Source organism: Bufo gargarizans, chromosome 11 (genome assembly GCF_014858855.1).
Source record: "Bufo gargarizans isolate SCDJY-AF-19 chromosome 11, ASM1485885v1, whole genome shotgun sequence".
Lineage (NCBI taxonomy): Eukaryota > Metazoa > Chordata > Amphibia > Anura > Bufonidae > Bufo > Bufo gargarizans.
The window spans coordinates 88829745-88852379 of NC_058090.1; the positions used below are offsets into that span (position 1 = coordinate 88829745).

A 22635-nucleotide genomic window follows, 5' to 3' on the forward strand; every position below is an offset into this window, starting at 1 on the left:
ACAAAACAAAAATAAATAAATGTAAGAATAAAAAAAAGTTGCCTATCTCCTCCGCCTCTTCCTCCACTCGGACATCCACGTCCTAGTTTTAAGATTATTATTTGTTATATTGGCAGAGTTGAGAAGTATACTGGCTGCACCCCACAAAATGGCTATAGGTCACACACAGAATTGAGAGACACATTAAAAAATAAATAAACGGAAACAGTGTTGGCCGCCTCTTCCACCTACACAGTCACGTCCAACCCCTCCTTCTTCTATACTCGGACTTCCACCTCCTGGGTCAAGATTATTATTTGTTATATTGGCAGAGTTGAGAAGTATACCGGCTGCACCCCACAAAATGGCTATAGGTCACACACAGAATTAACCTGATACTGGATACCACAGGTGCAAATCCGCCATTTTGAATTGGTCAAGATATTCATGTTTAGAGCTAAGACAGCAATCTGAATATTTGGCCCAAGTGAACAAAAGCCTAGCCTACATCTAGCTCTCATGATCATATTACTTACCCTGTGGATTGTTTTTCCCTGTTTACGTTGTTACAGTGTAGGTAATGGATAAGGTTTAGATGCTTTGTCAGCAAACGCACTAATCTGAGCGTGTAGGTGTATGACGAAGTCTGAACGGATAGCCAAACCTGAAACAGTAGCTCAGAGGTGAATGGGGCCGAGCAACAATACCAAGCATAACCACTACACAACGTACGAAGGTGTGCCTGGTAAAAAAAAAAATGAGACTACAAGTGGCATTGGACCCAACCAATCTGATATTGATAGTGTGTTTTAAGGATAAAAATGTGGGGGGTTCAGTCAGCACAACCCTGTATGCAGGTGCACATTGCTATGGCGAAATACACATACAAACGCAAAAACACAAATGCAATGGCACACTGCAACCAGCACTCTGCCCTGCCTCTATGCTGAATGTTGAATGAGGCATTAGTGTACATTTTGGCCAAAGCGTAATAAGCCACTAACCACGTGAAGGTCGCCTCTATGAGTGGTCCCCAACAGCAGTTTCTACCTGTTATGGGCCATGACAGCCACACAAAGTCCAGGGAGCGTAGGTACAGCATGCACGCCAGGCACACTCTGCTTTTAACCCCGCCCGGTGCCATAACAGCTCCCATCGGATCCAGGGATGCAAGTACCAACATGCCCACTATACACTTCTCCTGGAGCCAAATGGCTACTGGTAGGCGCTATAAAATCAGACTCCGTTTTATACTGACTTTAAAACCAGCCTCCAGGGCAGACCAACTGGTCAGGTGTGCATGACTGCATGGAGATCGCCACGCCTCCAATATATACTACAAAGAAAAAATGTGGGGGATTCAGTCAGCACAACCCTGTATGAAGGTGCACATTGCTATGGCGAAATACACATAAAAACGCAAAAACACAAATGCAATGGCACTCTGCAACCAGCACTCTGCCCTGCCTCTATGCTGGATGTTGAATGAGGCATTAGTGTACATTTTGGCCAAAGCGTAATAAGCCACTCACCACGTCAAGGTCGCCTCTATGAGTGGTCCCCAACACCAGTTCCTACCTTTTAGGCCTCTTGCACACTGCCGTGTTCCACGGCCGTATGCGGGCCGTGGAACCGCGGCCTGGATCCCTCCTGAGAGCAGGAGCGCACGGCGTCACTGGTTGCTATGACGCCGTGCGCTCCCTGCTGCCGGCACAGTACAGTAATACACTGGTATAGATCATACCAGTGTACTGCTGTATAGCGGCGGCAGCAGGGAGCGCACGGCGTCATAGCAACCCATGACGCCGTGCGCTCCTGCTCTCAGGAGGGATCCAGGCCGCGGTTCCACGGCCCGCACACGGCCATGAAACACGGCAATGTGCAAGAGGCCTTAAGGATAGGCTATCAATAAAGTCCCCAAAAAAAAACTTTAGGCAATTAACAGGCATGGCTACAATCAGGGTATATAGACACCAAATGTGTTACATAGATGATTTCTTTTTTTGGCAGATACAATAGCTTAGTGTGTGAATTGTCTAAATGATTCTCAAATCTGACTTTCTACAAAAAGATACCTCTTGGATCTCATTATAGAAAATGGGGATCCGATTGTTCCAGGAGGTGTCTGTTGTGTCCAAATACAGTAACTCAGGTAATCTTCTCCTCTGCCAGAATAGACTACCCAATTTACCTAAAGGAAGTGTGACTTCTCTAAACAATACACAGACCAGCATTACTGTGTGGATCCTAAATTTCTACTGTGAATAAGACACAAACTAATGGAATACATTTCAGTTTTTTTAATACATTCAGATAAACACAGAAAATGATCAACTATAACAACATTTATAAAAAAAAAGAGCATTATAAATTACACACAACAAATAGTAGCCAACACAATGGAAGAGCAGAAAGAAACCCTCTACTGGTGGATCACATACATTTTACTGAATTTTAGGGACTCGCCGACTCTCCATGTTGGCCATGACACAGATGAGACCCAATGTTTATATATTGGTGGTGAGCGCCAAACACCATTCAGATTTGCGGATCCACAGGCGTTAAACCACCAGCCAGCACTGAATTGTTCACTACAGCTGAGATACATGATGTCCCCAAGTGCACATAATGGGTGGCAGTTGTCGTTAGGATGGTCTTCAGTGCTAAATGCGCTGCCGTGCTGATTGGTGCCGTTTATTTCATTTCCAAGGAAGGCATCTCCTACAATGGAAAATATAAATTATATATTTTTTATCTTTCCTCATGAATTATTTACTGTATCATTTTTCATTTTGGACTTTTTGTTTTCTACTCACCGGCTGTACCCGAGTAATTTCCTGCTGACAATTTATAGTAGCTGCTTGCATTGGCTATGACAAAGGAATCATATCTTGCATAGGCTTCTTGGTCACCAAAGTCTCCGATGCTGATGTGCAGTTTGGAGGGTCTTCCTTTCTGGTTTGTCAGGGCGTAAATGTTCTTGAGCCCAAGCCAGTGTTCACCTTAATTAACAAAAAGTTTCAAGTACATAACAGGACGAAACTGGAGAACATGGTGATTCACAAATATTTGACAAAATTGGAGTTGGACGAAGAAATTGTAAGATAAAGAGGTGTTTCTATCTAGGCAATTGCTGACTGGTGTGTCTCTGACCATAGGGACCTTATCTATTATGAGGATGAAAGGGCCTTTGCCCTTTTATTATCATGATAGTTAAGGATCGCTAAGGTCACATCCCCACTGGTCAGCCAGTATGGCATATCCTAGGGATATAGCATCACTTAACCTACATAGAAACACTCCTTCAATTGAGATTTTCACTCCATTCAATGTTTCTGTTGGTAACCAATAATAAAACCTAAATTTAGTATAACTAACAAAACCTAAATTTAGAAGGCAGTTTAAATTGGCAGTTTCCTGCTCTGAAGCTCGAGGGATAGCAGATAAGGTCATTTTAGGGGTTTCCAAAAAATGTGGAAAAAAATTATTGGGAATTCCTGGCTCAATTCCAAATATTTTTGAGTGAAGTAGGAAATTAATCAACATATATTTGGCTTCTAACAGAATTCATTGACCATGTTTTCAAAGTGGTTACCTTTCAAAAAATGTGCACTGAACTGGTTTGCTTGACCTGTGTGCCATATAAAGCTCGTAACTAAGATAGCTTTGAGCTGATTGTCTGCTTTTAAATGCCTGATATTAAAGAAATTACAAAAAAAATCAACTTAAGCATTTGTTAAGAGGAGATGGCAGTGAATGTCTAAAAAATTGCTGGTCTTCTTGGAGCAACTATTGCCATACCAAACACAGTTCCTATTGGTGCTGCTTCTGCAAACTATTTTATATTAATCTCATAGAGAAGTTTTTCTGGACATTTTTGAGTTTGAACAAAGTCATAATGCCATAAAAATATATGATCTCTCACTGCTGCCATTCCAATGCTTCCCAGGTCCCCATCAGTCTCTTCCACCTGGTCCTTCCCAAGACATAGGAAACTACCATGCAATAATTTATTGGCCAAGACATTTCCTGTGTCTCTATGTTGAGGATGTCATAATAATGTGAAGCCAATACAATATGACATCCTCAACATCTACACGGACCAGGTGGCAAAGACCTACGGGGACCCAGAAAGTGTTGGAACTGAAGTGGTGAGGAATCGGTGAGGAAGAAATGACTTTTTGTTCTACAGCATTTGGAGCCAGTGTTAAAAAGAATAAAATATATATCAGCTGGATAACTTCTTTATTGCTTAACTGTTCTTCATTTATTATGATATTGTATTATTTACCTTGGAGGTTGCCAAATCCATTTTCATACGCTTCCCACATTTTCTCAAAGCTTAATCCATCTTCTCCATTGTGTTTTTGAATTATAGTCCAGCCACCTTTTTCATACATTTCACAGTATACCTTAAATGGAAGCACAAATATCACATCTTCATTCCTGGCCAGCCATGGGAGTATATTTGACTCTTTTAAATGTTCTCATTCATTTCTATTTAAATGGCTGATGAATGCTTGCCTTTCTCTCCATCCAAAAATGTAGTTTTGGACACTACTTATCTTTCACATTGCTCCAAATTTACTTCAATGGGAATGGCGAGCTACATCGACTAGAATGTTGAGGTTCTGTATAGCTCCAGTGCCGAATTCCGGCAACTGAGCTACACAGAACAGCTGATCAGTGGAGGTGTGGAGTGTTAGATTCCCACCAATCTGTTGGTGATGACTTATTTTTAGGATGGGTCATTAAAAAGCTGGACAACCCCTTTGGGTAAAGTCCAGGATTCTTCTCACTGTCTTACCGGGAAAGAGAACTCAGGCCTCCTTTGGTTTTATCATGTATATTCCACTGGTAGTAAGATTATTTCTTTGCCATATATCCGAGCAGTCATAGCCTACCGAAAATAAGAGGAGAAGTTCAAGGTATTAAGAAGAGACACATTATCTGCATCACATCCTAAGGATATCATGAATGTATATTGATGTTATCTATATAATGCTGCTTTTAAAATTTACACAATTGAAAAAAATCTAAATTTTGTAAAAAAAAAAAGTATCTTACCTTGAACCACTTGAGATTGAGCCTGTAATCACAGAAACATTATAATTATTAGACTTGTTTAAGCAAGTTTACATCACTAACATAATATCATCATATATAATATTTATAGTATTTTATCTACTGACATATTCAGAAGAATAGCGGTCTGTCAAGTTAAAGGGGTCCTCTCACTCTGGAAAATGAATTTATAATGTAGAGAAATTGGATATAAGGCAGTTACTAAGTTATTGGGATTACCTATATTGCTCAATTTGCTGACTGGAATAATTTTTCCTTCATATTATACACTGCTCATTTCCATGGTTACGACCACCCTGCAATCCAACAGTGGTGGTCGTGTTTGCACACTATAGGAGAAAACACAGAGGCCAGCGCTTTTTCCTATAGTGTGCAACAACAACCACCACTGCTGGATTGCAGGGCGGTTGTAACCATGGAAATAAGCAGTATACAATGCGATGAACGATGAAACAATGAATCCATTCAGCAAAGGAAGCAATATGGATAATAATAATACATTAGTAAGTGCCTTGTATTAACTTACTCTACATGATAAATGCTATTTGCTGAAGTGAGACAACCCCTTTAACTTGATAGACCGCTATTCTTCTGACCTTCACCTACACATAAATGTTTAGGTCAGTTGGGAGGGGAATAAGCCATTGCCAGGCACCTCCTGGTGTTTTATCTCCCATTAGAACAAATGTTTGGGCATGTTGACACCCAACATGCCCGATCCTTCTTTCCCCTGATCTCTGTCTTTAGATTGAGTCAAGACCCCCCCAAACACATTATATAGTTATCTCTAGAGGACCCATTCTTGTAACTTGTGATGATATCTTTGCATGTATATTATTAGCAATTTTTTACGTTTCTATTTTTATTCTCTTAAAATTCACCAAATATTAATTGCTAAAAATAAATAGAAATAGATAAATAGAATTTTTTCAACCTATTAAATTTTAAAAATCAAAATAAAATTGTTTTTCGATGTATTAAATTATGAAAAAAAGTTCTCACCTGTGACCTAGTTTGATGGAGATAAAGACTCAATAATATCAGACATTTGAAAAGTTTCATGGATGTCATGGCTCTAATCCTAAAAAAAAATTAAGAAACCTAGTAATTAAAATTGTATTTTTTTCCAAAATAGTAAATAATGTTAATATTAAAATACCAAAAATAACCTGCAAAGATTAGTTTGATGTAAAACATAAAAACAAAACACAAAATTAGAAATTGTGTATGATGGTAAATGAATCAGATTTAATAAGAAACAATCCTATGAAGTAGAATCTTCCTGAGGTACTTACTCAGTATAGTCAATGTCCAGATCACCTACACTGGAGCTAAGTACAATATACTACCCCTTGCTGTCCTCCTTTTATATCCCCAAGTACAAGGGTGGAGTCAAGAACCAGCAAATCAGAAGACACTTCATTATCACACTTTGTTTTTTGGTACAAATAGGGTCATTAACATTACAATTTGTATGTCTTCAGGGCAGTTTCATGTTCATTTTAGTTTTTTTGGAATGCTGTGATTACTTTTTATTACACCTAATATCAAAAAATTTCACATAATTAACATCTGTATTTATGCTGTAATTTATATGTATACAAATATCATGGTAATCTTTTCAACTATCTATAAAAGTAAGATATATATTTATATATATATATATATATATATATATGTCTTTGGATTAGCAAATCAATTCAAATTTGTCTCCAATTTCCCCAAAAATTCCAGCCAAATACAAATCTTTTGGAATTCCCTTCGGAAAAACCTCTTAAAATAGTGGACAGAAGATAGGAAAGAAGGCATCTGCCATAAAAAGGGAAAAATTTTCGACCATGTTTAAAAAATAAATAAAAAATCCAAAAACACAATGTTTTTTAAAACCACCGGCTACCATCCGTTTACACATAACCATATACATCACAGTCGCTTTGACATTACTGATTTAAAGAGCTTGAAATTGGGTTCGATACGGTCCTAGGAGACCTCAAAGTGTCATATACGACATTTCAGGACCATCTGAGCACTTTTGATTTGATTTTGGCAAATCGAATTTGCTTAAATGCCTTATTAGTGGAAGGCAGCTACCATAACATGATGAGCATTCTTGTCATTCAGATTGTGTGGCCACTGAAAATGTGCCTGTGCGATCAGGAATGGGTGACAGCTCTAACGATCAGGGCAGTCTATGATGCCTTCTAACACTGGTCAGAATAACTGAACACCAATAATGACAGGTGTATGAAATTTCTTTACAAAAAATGCTTTTAAAAAAAAAAAATATACATTACATGCTAATATATATATGTATCATAAATAGCACATAAAGTTCAGCTCATCCTGAAAAAAAGTTAAAGTAAATAGATATGCTAAATTTAAAAAAAGATTTCATGGGAAAGAGTGAATATCTATGAAAACCACATAAATGTAATCTATTTGTGGCAATTAATTCAGGCCTAAGCATTTATTATTTTTTAACAATTCTACTTCATTTCAAAAACAAAATCAATTTTATAATTGGAAATTAATAGAGATAAGTAAAAAATTGTTAAAATTTACTTCGGGTTTCAACGAATCAATCAGAAAATTCCATTCAGGTACAAATAAATTCGACCCAAATAAAAACTGCTCCAGTTGGCCTGAGAATTGGTGTATGATCCTCTGAGGTCTCCTAGGTATTCATGTCATCTTTCTCTCTTTTTCTATTTTTTTTTATAATTTTCTCTCTTTCTTACAAAATTAATTTCAATTTGTTAAGAATCGATTCAGTCATCACTGGAAATTAAAACATTCAAGGGTCTATTTGTGAATTATTAATTGATTTTTATAAAGCAAAAATATTTTAGCACCACTAAATGGCTTATGGTATCTATAAGTATAGTAATAATGAGGGCAGTTTCTAGGGAAATTTACCAACAGGGCGAACATAAAAAAGCCCCCCCCCCCCCCGCACCGTTCATCTGTATCGCTGTCCTGAGGACGGCAATACAGATTAATTTGGAGATGAGCACTTACACAATGGAAGCGCTCATCTCCACTCCTGCTGCCTCCGGACAGAAAGGGCCCCCCTCCGGCGCTGGACCCTGCTGACGGCGCCCCCCCTCTTCTGTCCTGAGGGATGCGTCCCGGGCGGTCGCACCCCTCGCCCGCCTCTAGAAACGGCCCTGGTAATAATATTTGACATACATCGATAACATAAAAAAATTGACCTTTTCATTTTTTAGAAACCAATCTATTTTATTTTTGGATAATGTTTTTTTAAGTTTTTATTTTCTAAGGTCATGTCACTAGTTCCCATAGAGATCAACTAATGGTTTTGTTACGATCATTGAAACCAGCCAGACAACAAAGTAGGATGGTTTTCTCATAGATAATGGCTTCCCGTCTGGTCATGATTTTGTAAGGAGCCACAAACCTGAAAGGAGCAGAACAAAAGAAAGACAATGAACCTATGACTTGTATCACACCAATTATTTCAAAGCAAGATAAAAAATAAAACCAGCACAATACACATGGTAGACTGGAAAATCGACTATGTGGAATATTCCATGTACACCGGCAACTTGTCTAGACCTGGAGACTCTTGATTATCAGTTTTATTCTTTTAGCATGAGACTTTAATTTTTTTTATCAAGCACTGATATCTAAAAATGTCATCAATATACCCATTATGTCATGGCCAGAACAAGTTTTCTTTTCTACCTTTGGGATACTGAAATAACGGCTACAAGCTGAATAGGGGCGGTCATATCCCTATGGCTGTGTACATACTTGGGGATTTTTTGACATTTTAGTTACAGTTTTTGCCACATTTCTTTTTGTAAAACTAACAGAATTGTATTTTTGCACAAAAAAGCAAAAGGAAATGTGGCAAACAAGGCCTGATCAAAGGGAGGTCACCCAGGACTAGTGTCTTAGGACCTACACCACCATTGGAAAAGTAGAGGCCTCCACCAAAACCATCCCTAGTGGGGTGATTTTGCAGAATAATTCGAATGGGGATATCCCTATACTGGACATATTGGAGTTCAGTGTTTTAGGTCTAAGGCTGCCCAAACAGATAAGACAGCTGTCAGCCGAACATTTGTATGGAGACGGCTATCTCTCTTGATGCCCTCAAACACATTTCAGCTGAGTATTCCTGTGTCCTGAATGGGACTGAGGAGAAAGTCACCTTCAGACACCTCTGGCTGCAGCTAATCCTTCAAAGAACATAAAGATTGGGCAAGTGATATCGAACAGCCTGATTCTTATCTCCCCCAATATCCGCCATCGATGAAACGTTAAGATGTCCCAATGCACAATACATGATTAGGCTGACATTTATCTAATATGTATGACCAGTTTAAAGGGTTTGTCTAAGTTTTCTTTATTTACTTTGTCAAAGTGATGGGGTGCCTAGTTAAATAATTAAAAAAATGACCTTCCCTTCCTGCATCGACTCCAATGCAATGCCACTCTGTTATCTTACTGGGGTAGACTAAGTGACATATTTTTTGGCTGGAGCTGTGACTGTACCAGCAGCCAATCACTAGACCGCTAATACCATTTATTACAGTAGGTTCTAGAACATCACTGATGCAGCCAAATAATATGTCACTGGCTGCAGCCTGGGAAGATGACAGAGCGGCACACTTGATTGGAGCAGATGTAAAAAATTACGAGACTTTATATGTATGTGTGTGGGTGTAGGGGGGGGGGGTGATAAAGCAGCATCTCCATGATTATTCTGTGGGTCGATTTGAATACCAAATTTCATTTTGTGCTTTTTTATGTTCTGATACCTTTGCCCTTTTTACTTAACATTTGTTTCTTTGTTTTTTCGGCACAGACTGGTGCCATTTTTGGGTTTTGGACAACATTCTGAGAACTTTTTTTCAATTTTTTCGGGGAAGCAAGATAAACAAAAGCCACACTTCTGCCATTGTATGGCGGGTCTGTGGGCTCAGTTCCTGCTATATCTGTACAGCAGTGCTGTAGAGATATGGTGTATTTCAAAAATGGTTTAATGGTGTTGATATGTCATAAGTAGGTATGGAACTGATAATTCAGGAATTTTATGTTGATGGCCTAACCCCAAAGCCCCCTCTAATCAAAAGAACAAAAGGGTCAATGATGGTTACCCTGGCCCCTACCCAACACTATCATCCATGCACCTATGGCTTTGTCTGGTACTGTAGCCCACTTTGTTCTTTTGATCACTTTGGGTCTTGAGGGTTCAATCTCCATACCTTGATGGCAATCAATAAAAATGCCCAAAAAGCCCTTAGAGAAGCATCTGACCATCATGCTTTGTGTGTTGTCTTTATAATATGGATGAATTCCAATAAAAAAAATTCATGGAGTTACACCAGGGCTTCATAATTGGCTAATTTCCTAAGTGTTTTAGAAGGTATGGCAATGAACCTCCAAGAGTTGAAGAATCCCAATCAATATCTTACAAAGTTAAAGGAGATTTTCAGAAGTTCTATATTGATTACCAATTCTCTGGATAGGTCATTAACATCTGATGGTGATCTGACACCAGGCACCCCATTGATCAGCTGTTTGAAGAGGCCATGTCACTCAAAAGCTAGAAATCCCTCAAAAGCTAAATGTAGATTAATGTTCTGGAGTTAGATGAGAACATCAGTAACGTCTGAGATGCCATTTCATCTTATTTTATGTCCATGGCGGGGGGGGGGACTTTTTTTAGTTAAATGGATTTTCAGAGAACAATAAATTATTTCCATTGGGTTGGTTACAGTGTAAAAAAAAACACCTGTTCAAACGGTTCAGGTCCAGAGTCAAACTCTCTCTCTGCTTCTGATTTCTGTTTGACTGGAAGTGAAGGCCCGTCAGTATGCATGTCAAATCTGTCAAACTCAGCAGTGATGTGTCGGGAAAGTATATTACTATATAATAAAAGGCTATGATGCCTAATCTAAAAGAGACCTATACCAAAATGAACGGAGACTAAACAGGTTTTACATAAAAAATAAATAAATGCTTTATTATAAATACAAATTACATAGATAGAAAACAGACATGATACATCAGATACAAATAGTGGACTACACCTGAGGAGGTATTGACAAAGGTATAGATGTAGAGGAAATATAACAAATCATGTAGGCAGGCCCAATTTTATGAATACATATGTACAATATATATATATATATATATATACATATATAGGATATAAAAAGTCTACACACCCCTGTTAAAATGTCAGGTTTCTGTGATGTAAAAAAATGAGAGAAAGATTAATCATTTACAAACTTTTTCCACCTTTAACGTGACCTATAAACTGTACAACTCTTATTGAAAAACAAACTGGAATCTTTTAGGTAGAGGGAAGAAAAATATAAAAATAAAATAATGTGGTTGCATAAGTGTGCACACCCTTAAACTCATACTTTGTCGAAGCACCTTTTGATTTTATTACAGCACTCAGTCTTTTTGGGTATGAGTCTATCAGCATGGCACATTTTGACTTGGCAAGATATGCCCACTGTTCTTTGCAAAAACACTCCTAATCTGTCAGATTGCGAGGGCATCTCCTGGGCACAGCCCTCTTCAGATCACCCCACAGATTTTAAATCGGATTCAGGTCTGGGATCTGGCTGAATCCGTTCCAAAACTTTAATCTTCTTCTGGTGAAGCCATTCCTTTGTTGATTTGGATGTATGCTTTGGGTCGTTGTCATGGTGAAAGATGAAGTTCCTCTTCATGTTCAGCTTTCTAGCAGAAGCCTGAAGGTTTTGTGCAAATATTGACTGGTATTTGGAACTGTTCATAATTCCCTCTAGCTAAACTAAGGCCCCAGTTCCAGCTGAAGAAAACCAGCCCCGAAGTATGATGCTGCCACCACCATGCTTCACTGTGGGGATGGTGTTCTTTTGGTGATGTGCAGTGTTGTGTTTGCCCCAAACATATCTTTTGGAATTATGGCCAAAAAGTTCAACCTTGGTTTCATTAGACCATAAGACCTTTTCCCACATGCTTTTGGGAGACTTCAGATGTGTTTTTGCAAAATGAAGCCTGGCTTGGATGGTTTTCTTCTTAAGAAAAGGCTTTCGTCTTGCCACTCTACCCCATAGCCCAGACATAAGAAGAATATGGGAGATTGTTGTCACATGGACCACACAGCCAGTACTTGCCAGATATTCCTACAGCTCCTTTAATGTTGCTGTAGGCCTCTTGGTCCCTCCAAGACCACTTTTCTTCTCGTCTTTTCATCAATTTTGGAGGGACGTCCAGTTCTTGGTAATGTCACTGTTGTGCCATATTTTCTCCACTTGATGATGTCTTCACTGTGTTCCATGGTATATCTAATGCCTTGGAAATTCTTTTGTACCCTTCTCCGGACTGATAACTTTTAACAGTGAAATCCTTCTGATGCTTTGGAAGCTCTCTGTGGACCGTGGCTTCTGCTGTGGGATGCAACTAAGAAAATGTCAGGAAAGACCAACTAGAGCAGCTGCACTTTATTTGGGGTTAATCAGAGGCACTTTACATGATGGCCGGTGTGTGCTGACCCCTATGTAACAGGATTGTGAATGTGATTGCTTAATTCTGAACACACCTACATCCCCAGTTATAAGAGGGTGTGCACACTTATGCAACCACATTATTTTTTTCTTCCCTCCGCTTAAAATATTTCAGTTTGTTTTTCAATTGAGTTGTACAGTTTATAGGTCACATTAAAGGTGAAAAAAGTTCTGAAATGATTTATCTTTGTCTCATTTTTTTACATCACAGAAACCTGACATTTTAACAGGGGTGTGTAGACTTTTTATATCCACTGTATATATATGTGGCACCCAGCAATACGCCAGTAAAGTAAATGGAACTACTTAAATCATACAGATAAATATGCTGGGGAACATAAATACAGAGAGCCTGAACCCAGTAGTAACACAAAGTGTGTATGCAAATACACCACTAAGTGTTTACCTCATACCTAAAATCACACTGATATCACATACCCATAATAGGGAGATCCACCTCAAGAGAGCCACGTACCCCGACGCATGTTTCGGCAATGCCTTGCTCTGGGTGTGCTGCTCTCCCTGAAAATGTGCTCCTTTTAAAATGCCCAGCTCACCTGTGTGGGGTAATGCAATCATGCAAAAGCCCATTAATTTAGGTGCCCTGTGGCGACCGTCATTCCGGAAATGGACAGAGAGCGCACGCGCGCAAACACCCTGACTGGCCATCGGGTGTTCGCGCACGCTCTCCCGTCCATTTCCGGGATGACGGAAGATTTCATAAAGAAGAGTTTAGGGAAAAAAATTGAAAAAAAATCACCATATAAAACTGAAGAAATATTGGCTCTGGATCCATTATAAATAACTGAACTGTGCATTGCTGCTTGCAATATGCAGAGTCACCACTAGGTGGTACATCTGCTTTAACAAGATCTCATGTGGTGATCTGAAGGGGATCAGATTGATATAAGAGCACCACCTAATGGTCATACATCATAATTGCACAAAATATTATATTGGGAAAGCTATTGATGAAATTACTTTATGAACTCCCTCACATGCCACTTTATGGCAGCAGCATTAACCCCTTAAGGACCCATGACGAACATTTACGTCATATCTGGCCGTGACTTTAGGACCAGTGACGTACAATTGCGTCATGCTGATCGGGCAGGTGCAGGAGCTGCGCCCGCCTGATCAGCGGCACGGACCCCGCAGTCATTCACAATTGGGTCTCTTCTATATGCGCTGGCATTGGTGGAAACACAGATGCCGGCGCATTTACCCTTGCGCTGCTGTGATTAGCGCTGACCATGGCACGTGCAGGATCGTGCAGGGTGGCCATCAGGTCTTTTTCTCAAAATAAAGTTAAAAAAAATTGTACAAAATAGGGAAAAAAAATAATTGACATATTGGGTATCAACGAGTCCGTATCGACCGGCTCTACAGAAATATCACGTGACCTAACCGCTGTGAGCACAGTCAAAAAAATAAAATAAAAACTGTGCTAAAAGTGCAACACTAAGCAATTAAAAAGGCATATGCTCCCCAAAATAGTACCAATCTAACCGTCACCTCATCCCGCAAAAAATCTGACTCTACCTAAGACAATCGCCCCAAAAAATTATAAAACTATGGCTCTTAGACTATGAAGACAATGAAAAATAATCTTTTTTAACAAACAACCAAAAAAGTTGTCATATTTAGTATAGTCACATCCGTAACAACCTGCTCTATAAAAATACCAACTGTTAGATGAACCTGTCAGATAAACATTGTAAATAAAAAAATAAAAACTGTGCCAAAACAGTTATTTTTATTTACCTTGCCTCACAAAAAGTGTAATATAGAGCAACCAAAAATCATATGTACCCTAAAATAGTGCCAACAAAACTGCCACCTTATCCCGTAGTTTCCAAAATGGAGTTTCTACTCTGGGGGTGCATCAGGGGGTCTTTAAATGTGACGTGGCAACTTAAAATTATCCCAGTTAAATCTGCCCTCCAAAAAGCACATGGCGTTCCTTTCCTTCTGCGCCCTGCCGCGTGCCCATACAGCAGTTTATGACCACATATGGGGTGTTTCTGTAAACTACAGAATTTGTTTGGCTGTTGACCCTTGCTTTGTTAGCGGAAAAAATTGATTAAAATGGAAAATCTGCTAAAAATGTGAAATTTGGAAATTTCAACTACATTTTCCTTTTAATTCTTGTGGAACACCTAAAGGGTTAAGCAAGTTTGTAAAATCCGTTTTTAATACCTTGAGGGGTGTAGTTTCTAAAATGGGGCCATTTATGGGTGGTTTCTATTATGTAAGCCCCACAAAGTGACTTCAGACCTGAACTGGTCCTTTAAAAAGTGGGGTTTGGAAATTTTAAGAAAAATATCAAGATTTGCTTCTAAAATTCTAAACCTTCTAACGTCCTAAAAAAAGAAAATGTAATTTACAAAATGATCCAAACATGAAGTAGACATATGGGAAATGTAAAGTAATAATTATTTTAGGAGGTATCACTATCTGTTTTAAAAGTTAAATTGGCAATTTTTCCAAATTTTGTATTTTATATATAAAAATGAAATATGTTGACTCAAATTTACCATTGTCATAAAGTACATATTGTGATGAGAAAACATTCTCAGAATAGCTTCGATAAGTAAAAGCGTTTTAAAGTTATCACCACATAAAGTGACACATGTCAGATTTGCAAAAAATGGCCTGGTCCTTTAAGGTGAAAAATGGCAGGGTCCTCAAGGGGTTTAAGATGAACCCAGCATGGCCACACGAGGCCAAAACAAATACTCCTTTATCTATCATCTTTTCTACAGCATTATATTGGTGGTATAACCCCATGTCCTTATGTTGTAGTCGCTGGATGGTATTCTGGTGAGGACTGCAGGGCAAAACCTCACAAGATTTACTATAAATTCTTGAGGTTTCACAAAGTCGTGGCTTTCATCTGCTCATAGTTTTTTCACTTTTTCCTCAATATCATGCCCTTTCTGAATGGTGCAAACAAGTTAAATGTCATAATTTACACATAGCAAATATGAAAAGTTAAAAGTTCACCAGCTGGAACAACATATAACCACATGAATCAAAAGGCCAATTCAGAGGAATCGGACACAAATTGAATTTTACGTTGTTTTCCAGCATTGGGGTCCTTGGTTCAAATTTGACCAAGGGCAAAATCTACATGGAGTTTGTAGGTTCTCCTCATGTTTATGTGGGTTATCTCTAGGTACTCTTTTTATCGCTCCACACACCAAGACATACAGGTACGTTAATTTGGAATTAAGATTGTGAACTCAATTGGGATGACGGGTACAAATGTGGCTAAAGATAATGAATGCAGAACATGATAATTAATAAAACATAGCCACTACTCTGTATATATTAATTTGTGTAGACCCCATAGAGACAGACACATGGAGATGGTGGACAACAAATTACAAAAAATACCATTATACAACGTAACCAATAATACTGCATACAGTCAGGGCTACACAGGCGTTCTACACAAGTGACTATTGCATTGTTCATCGATAGGCAGAACATATAACGTTTATGCCAGTCATCTCGACAGGTGATGTCTTCTCTAATTGGAGTCTTTTTGGTCAAATGTGCATGTGTTTTCAATGATATGATGGGAATAATCTCCCATTACAGCAGAGGATTGACATATTGAAATCCAATATATGCAGTCTTGGGATTCCCCCCTTCCCAATTAAAATTTTTCTTCAAAATCACACAACCAGGACTGGCTTTGATGGAGGCCTCTACTTTCACAATGGTAATATAAACCCAAGGCATTAGTCCTAAATGAGGCCCTGTTTGCCACATTTCTTCTAGCCTTTTTGTCAAAACGGCAAGACATATTTTTCTGTTAGTTTTACAAAAACTGTAATAAAATTTTCCAAAAAATCACCACGTATCTACAAAGCCATAATGATAAGTCCACATCTCTATTCAGTCTGTGGCTACCATTTCAGTATCCCAAGGGTAGAAAATAAAGCTTGTCCTGTTCATGACATAAGGAGTATATTGATTATGATTTTTATGAGCAATGCTTAATTACCATGAATAAAACATGAAGGTCTCATGCTTGAACAGAACTGCAGATCAAGAATATCCAGGTAAAAGGAAGTTGTTGGTCTCATGAATATTCCACATAGTTGTTCTTCCAGTCTACTATGTGTATAGTATTGTTTTTAGGTCTCTACTGCTTTGAACTCATGTTGTGGTACAAGTCATTGGTTCAGTGTCTTTCTTTTGTTCTGTTACTTTCAGGGTTGTGGCTCCTTACAAAACCATGACCAGACGGGAAGTCATTATTCATGAGAAAACCTTCCTACTTTGTTGTCTGGTTGGTTTCAATGACAGTAGCAAAACCATCAAGAATACAGAGCTAAACTCTATGGGAACTGGTGGCAAGACCTTAGAAAATAAAAATCAAAAAAAAATATATATACATACATTTCCAAATTGAAATATATATATATATATATATATATATATTAACATTAATATGCTTACAGATACCAAAAGCCATTGAGTGGTATTAAAATATTTCAGTTTTATAAAAAAAATATCATTAATTCACAAGAAATTTCATTTGGAGAGATGAACAAATTAATTCTAAACAAATTGTGCAGCATTTTGAGAGATGGAGAAAATTATAAAAAAAATATAAATGATTAAAAAGAAAGAAGCAGATGAGTCCTAGGAGACCACAGAGAGTCATATACTAATTGTCAGGCTAACTGGAGCACTTTTGATTTGGGTCGAATTAATTCATACCCGAAAGGAATCTTCTTACCAATTCGTTAGAATCGAACCTGAAACTAATTTCTAGAAATTTACTTATGTCTATTAATTTCCAATTATAAATTTGATTTTGTTTTTTAAATACAGTAGAATTATTTTTTTTGTAAAAAAAAATGTTGAATGCTTAGGCCTATATTAACTGGCACAAATAAATGAAACTTTTTCCCAAGAAATCTGAAAAATACTTTTTTTAAATTCATCATATCTGTATGAAGCACTATGAGTTGTACTTTATGTAGATGCTATTTATAGTACATATACATTAGCATTTAATATATATTTATTTTATTTATTTATTTTGGGAAAATGCAGTTTTTAAAATCTTTTCTTTGTTTTGTACACTGATCATCATCAATGTTCAGTTGTTCTGACCAGCGTTAGAAGACATCAGAGATTGCCCTAACCACTAGAACTATTGCCCATTCCTGATTGCGCAGACACACTTTCCGTGACCAAGCGATCAGCGTGACAAGAATGCTCTTCATGTTGTGGTAGCTGCCTGCCGCTCACAGAACATTTACTATTTCAATTTCTTTTTAACTTTTTCACTACAATTTTTTTTTCAATAGAGTAAAAAAGCACCTAAATCTGCAATTTAATATCTAAATAACGAAAATTCTAAACAAACGGAGACAGATTTTGGAAGACATAAAGAAAGACAAAATAAAAAATATGAGTTCTTGGAGACCTCACCATGACATATGCCAATTCTCAGACCAATTGGAGCATTTTTTATTTGAATTTATTAGTATCGAATGGAATTATTATTATTATTATTATTATTATTATTATTATTATTATATATTTTTTTTAAATCTAACCCGAAACTAATTTCAAGAAATTCACTCATCTCTATTAATTTCATTTCCAATTCTAAAATCGATCTGTTGCCTGTACTTGATCACACAGCCACACTTTCTGTGACCATACGATCAGCATGACAAGAATGTTCGTCATGTTGTGGTAGCTGCCTGCTGCTCACAACAAATTTAAAAGGAGTCTGTCACGAACTCGCGCCTAACTCCGCACCTCAGTAAACTCCGGCGCATGCTCAATGCATATCTGTGAGTCTCTGCCCACTGTGGGCAGAACACTGCGCATGCCAGGGCCTGGCAGTGATGCGCGAATGGGCTATAGGGAAATATGATGTCACAGAGCCACAGGGCTGGCCGGAGTTTACTGAGGGGCAGAGTTGGGCGCGAGTGAGGCAGGGAAACTTGGGCACTTTCAGCAAACTCTCCGCCCATGGGCACTTGCGACGGCTCATTAGCATATTATAAAAATGCCTTTTTGGCCGATTTGAAGGATCTGAAAAACTAAACACAGGTAACATCTGTGTCATGTCTTTGTGTCTCACTGAACAATGTGATCTGTTTAAAACCGGTCAGGTTGGCGACAGACTCCCTTTAAAATTTCAATAGCATTGTGTAACTTTTTCATTAGAAGATTGAAACAAAGTAAAAAAAAAACATTAATATGCAAATTAATGGGAGTTCAATATCTAAGTAACAAAAAATAAAATATCAAAATTAGAAATGAACAATTTTCCAGAAATTTATTGAAGATCCAATTCTAAAGAATCAGTAGGCAGAGTCAACTTGGTACGAAGAAATTCTGCTCTAATCAAAAGTTTTCAGATTGCCCTGAAACGTTGTGTATGATACTCTGAGGTCTCCTAGAACTGTATCCATCCCAATTTCAAGCTGATTAATGCCAAGACAGCATTAGCAATGTCAAAGTGACATATATGGCTATGGGGTAGTTTTTAAAAAACATTGTGCTGTTGGAGTTTTTTTTATTAAAAGCGGCCCAAAAAGTATCCCTTTTTGGTGGCAGGTGCCTTCTTCTCTGTCTTCTGGCCACCATTTTGAGAGGTTTTTATGAACCGAATTCTAGTAGATTTGAAGTTGGCTGAAATCAGAATTTTTTTAAAATTTAAGACAAATTTGATTTGTTTTTTAAAGGATTCTCTCATCTCTAATCCAAATATTTATAGTTAAATTTACTTTCATAGATCTTTTGAACATATTAGTATAATTATAGATCTTAGTTATATTAAATTTTTAGATATTCCATATAATAGTAATTACAGCATTCTGAAAAACAAAAATGAGCATGAAAGCGCCCTGAAGACCTACAACTTTGTAATGTTAATGGCTCTAATTGTACAAAAAAAAACAAAGACTGATAATTAAGAGTCTTTTGATTTGCTGGTTCTTGACTCCACCCATGTACAAAGGGGTATAAAAGGAGGACAGCAAGGAGTAGTATATTGTACTCAGCTCAAGTGTAGGTGATCTGGACATTAGCTATACTGAGTAAGTACTGCAGGAGGATTTTGTTTCCTAGGATGTTCTCTTTTTAATCTGATTCTTTTAACTTTATACAAAATGTTTAATTCTATATTTGATTAATATAATCTTTGCATGTTTCCTTGTTATTTTAATATCTTCTGCCAATATTTTACTGTCCAAATATGAATATTATGTATTTAAAAAAAAATATATGATTTGTTAATTTCTAGGTTTCTTACATTTTAAGGATCAGAACCATGAAATCCATGAAACTTTTCGGATGTCTCTTATTATGGAGTCTTTATTTCCATCAAATTTCGTCACAGGTGAGTAGTTTTTGGTTTCATTATGTAATACATTGAAATTTTATTTTGAACTTGTTTTTTAGCATTTTTTTTAGATTTTGTGAATTTTAACAGAACCAAATTAGATCCAAATTTATATATATATTTCAAGAAATCAAAAACATACAACTTTAAATATACATGGAAAGAATAAATGATGTTACAAAAATGTATCCCCTTGAGATGACCATGTAATATGTATGGGGGTGTCCTGACATCTGCCTTTAGGGGGTCAACATGCCCAATCATTCTTTTCAATGGGGGGGATAAACCAACAGAGGTTCCTGGCAGTGGCTTATTTATCTCTTAGCTGACCTGAACATTCATATGTACTGTGTGTGGATCTCAGAAGAACAGCGGTCTGCCAAGCCAAGTTTTGACATATCGGTAGATAGAATCTATAAATATTGTAATGCATCATTTTTATCTATCACTATAATGATGTTTTGTTAGTGATGTAAATTTGCTTATACAAGTTTAATAATCTATAATGTCTCTGTGATTACAGGCTCAATCTCAAGTGGTTCAAGGTAAGAAACTTTTTTACAAAATTTTAGTTTTTTTTTAATTGTGTAAATTTTAAATATATATATATATATTCTAAATATACATTAATGATATTCTTAGGATGTGATGCAGATAACGCATCTCTTTTTTAATACCTTGAATTTTATCTCTTATATTTGGTAGGATATGACTGTTCAGATATATGGCAACAAAATAATCTTACGACCAGTGGAATATACATGATAAAACCAAAGGAAGCTGAGTTCTCTTTCCCGGTAAGACCATGAAAAGAATCCCAGACTTTACCCAAAGGGGTTGTCCAGCCTTTTTTAAAGTGATGACTAGTGTTGAGCAAACTTGTGTTTAAAGTTCGGCGTCAAAAGTTCGCGTTCGGGTTATCGAAGAATCCTGTTATGGATTCCGCTACCACGGGCCATAATGGAATTAAGAATCCATAACGGGATTCTTCGATAACCCGAACTTTAGATGCCAAACTTAAAAAACAAGTTTGCTCAACACTAGTGATGACCTATTCTCAGGAGAGACCATCACCAACTGATCGGCAGGGTTCCAACACTGCGCACCCCCACTGATCAGCTGTTCTGTGAAGCTCTGTTGCCAAAAGTCGTCACTGGAGTTACACAGCACACTCAACATTGTAGTAGATGTAGCTCGCCATTACAATGCTGCTCTTATTGACGTCAATACAGATTAGACATTTGGGTCTCCAATGTGAAGGGCCATTTTGGGCAGTAGAGCAGGACTTGCATACATCAGCCCTTTAAATAGAGATGAATGAATAATAATTTAAAATAGCCAAATGTACTCATTCATCTCTGTATAGTGGGCTGGCACATACCAACCTGGCCGAATGAAGATTTGAGACCCTGTTTTCTTGGCAGTTTTGGAAGTCCAAGACATTGGACCCCCATCTAAGTGTCTGGCAAATTATTAAAATAAAAGACAGATTGTCACTGGGCCAACCATTTTGATTATTTTACATGATGTTGATCTTGAAGATAGTTTAGAATATAATTTTGAAAATTATAAGTATTACATTATCTCCTTTATAGTAAGAAAATAATAGGATCTACAATTAAGATACTTATGCTTCCATTTAAGGTATACTGTGAAATGTCTTTAAATGGTGGCTGGACTCTAATCCAAAAACACAATGGAGTCGATGGATTAAGCTTTGAGAAAACGTGGGAAGAGTATGAAAATGGATTTGGCGATCTTCAAGGTAAAAAAAACACATAATACTAAAATATTAACAATTTAGAAATAATCTGGGCAAACATACATGGGTTATCAATCAAGTATATGTTCTCCCACACAAATGCTGTAAAATTTTAAATTTCATACTTTCCTCACCGATTCCCCACCAGTCCAGTTCCAACACTTTCTGGGTCCCCCATGGGTCTCTGCCACCTGATCCCCCTTGAGACACAGGTTATGGCTTGGCTGAGGCAGGTCACCACTGTGGTCAATGTCTAACTGAGTGGTATTTCCTGTGCATTGAGAAGGACCAGGAGGAAGAGACTGACTGGGACCTGGGAAGCATTGGAATGAGAGTGGTGGGAGATCAATAAGGCGATAATATATATTTACAGCATTCTGAGCCTGTGTAAACAAAAAATGTCCTTATGAGATTAGAACAGGGATCAGCAACCTTCGGCACTCCAGCTGTTCTGAAACTACAACTCCCAGAATGCTTTATTCACTTCTATAGGAGTTGCAAGAGCAGCTGAGCCTGTGTGAATGCTGGGAATTGTAGTTTTGGAGTGCCGGAGGTTGCTGACCCCTGAATTCGAAGAAACAGCACCAATTTGGACTGTGTTTGGTATTGGAAACACAGTCCACAAGATTGTAGTGAGTCTACAAGATATTCACTGCCCTTTCCCCTTATAATTGCTTAAGTTGACTTTTTGTAATTTGTTTGGTAAAAAATGATGACCTAGGCCATTTTTTTTTCATATCACACATATAAAAGCAGACAGTCAGCTCAATTTTATATTTAGTAGAAGCTTTAAATGGCACACAGGTCAAACAAACATCTGTTCGGCAATCGGCACACTTTGTTGAAAGGCACATGGTCAAACAAACACTATCCAGGTAAACCTCTTC

At 37.6% G+C, this 22635-nt stretch overlaps 1 protein-coding gene across 1 annotated transcript in view; it reads left to right on the top strand.

The window, feature by feature from the left end:
* Window positions 1-22635, top strand: part of LOC122921388 (angiopoietin-2-like) — a 94952-nt gene that overhangs the window by 71020 nt on the left and 1297 nt on the right. Inside the window, exons 5-8 of the mRNA XM_044271367.1 lie at window positions 19888-19983; window positions 20510-20521; window positions 20692-20783; window positions 21631-21751. Coding sequence (XP_044127302.1) covers window positions 19888-19983; window positions 20510-20521; window positions 20692-20783; window positions 21631-21751 — 321 coding nt within the window. The remainder of the gene's footprint in view (window positions 1-19887; window positions 19984-20509; window positions 20522-20691; window positions 20784-21630; window positions 21752-22635) is intronic.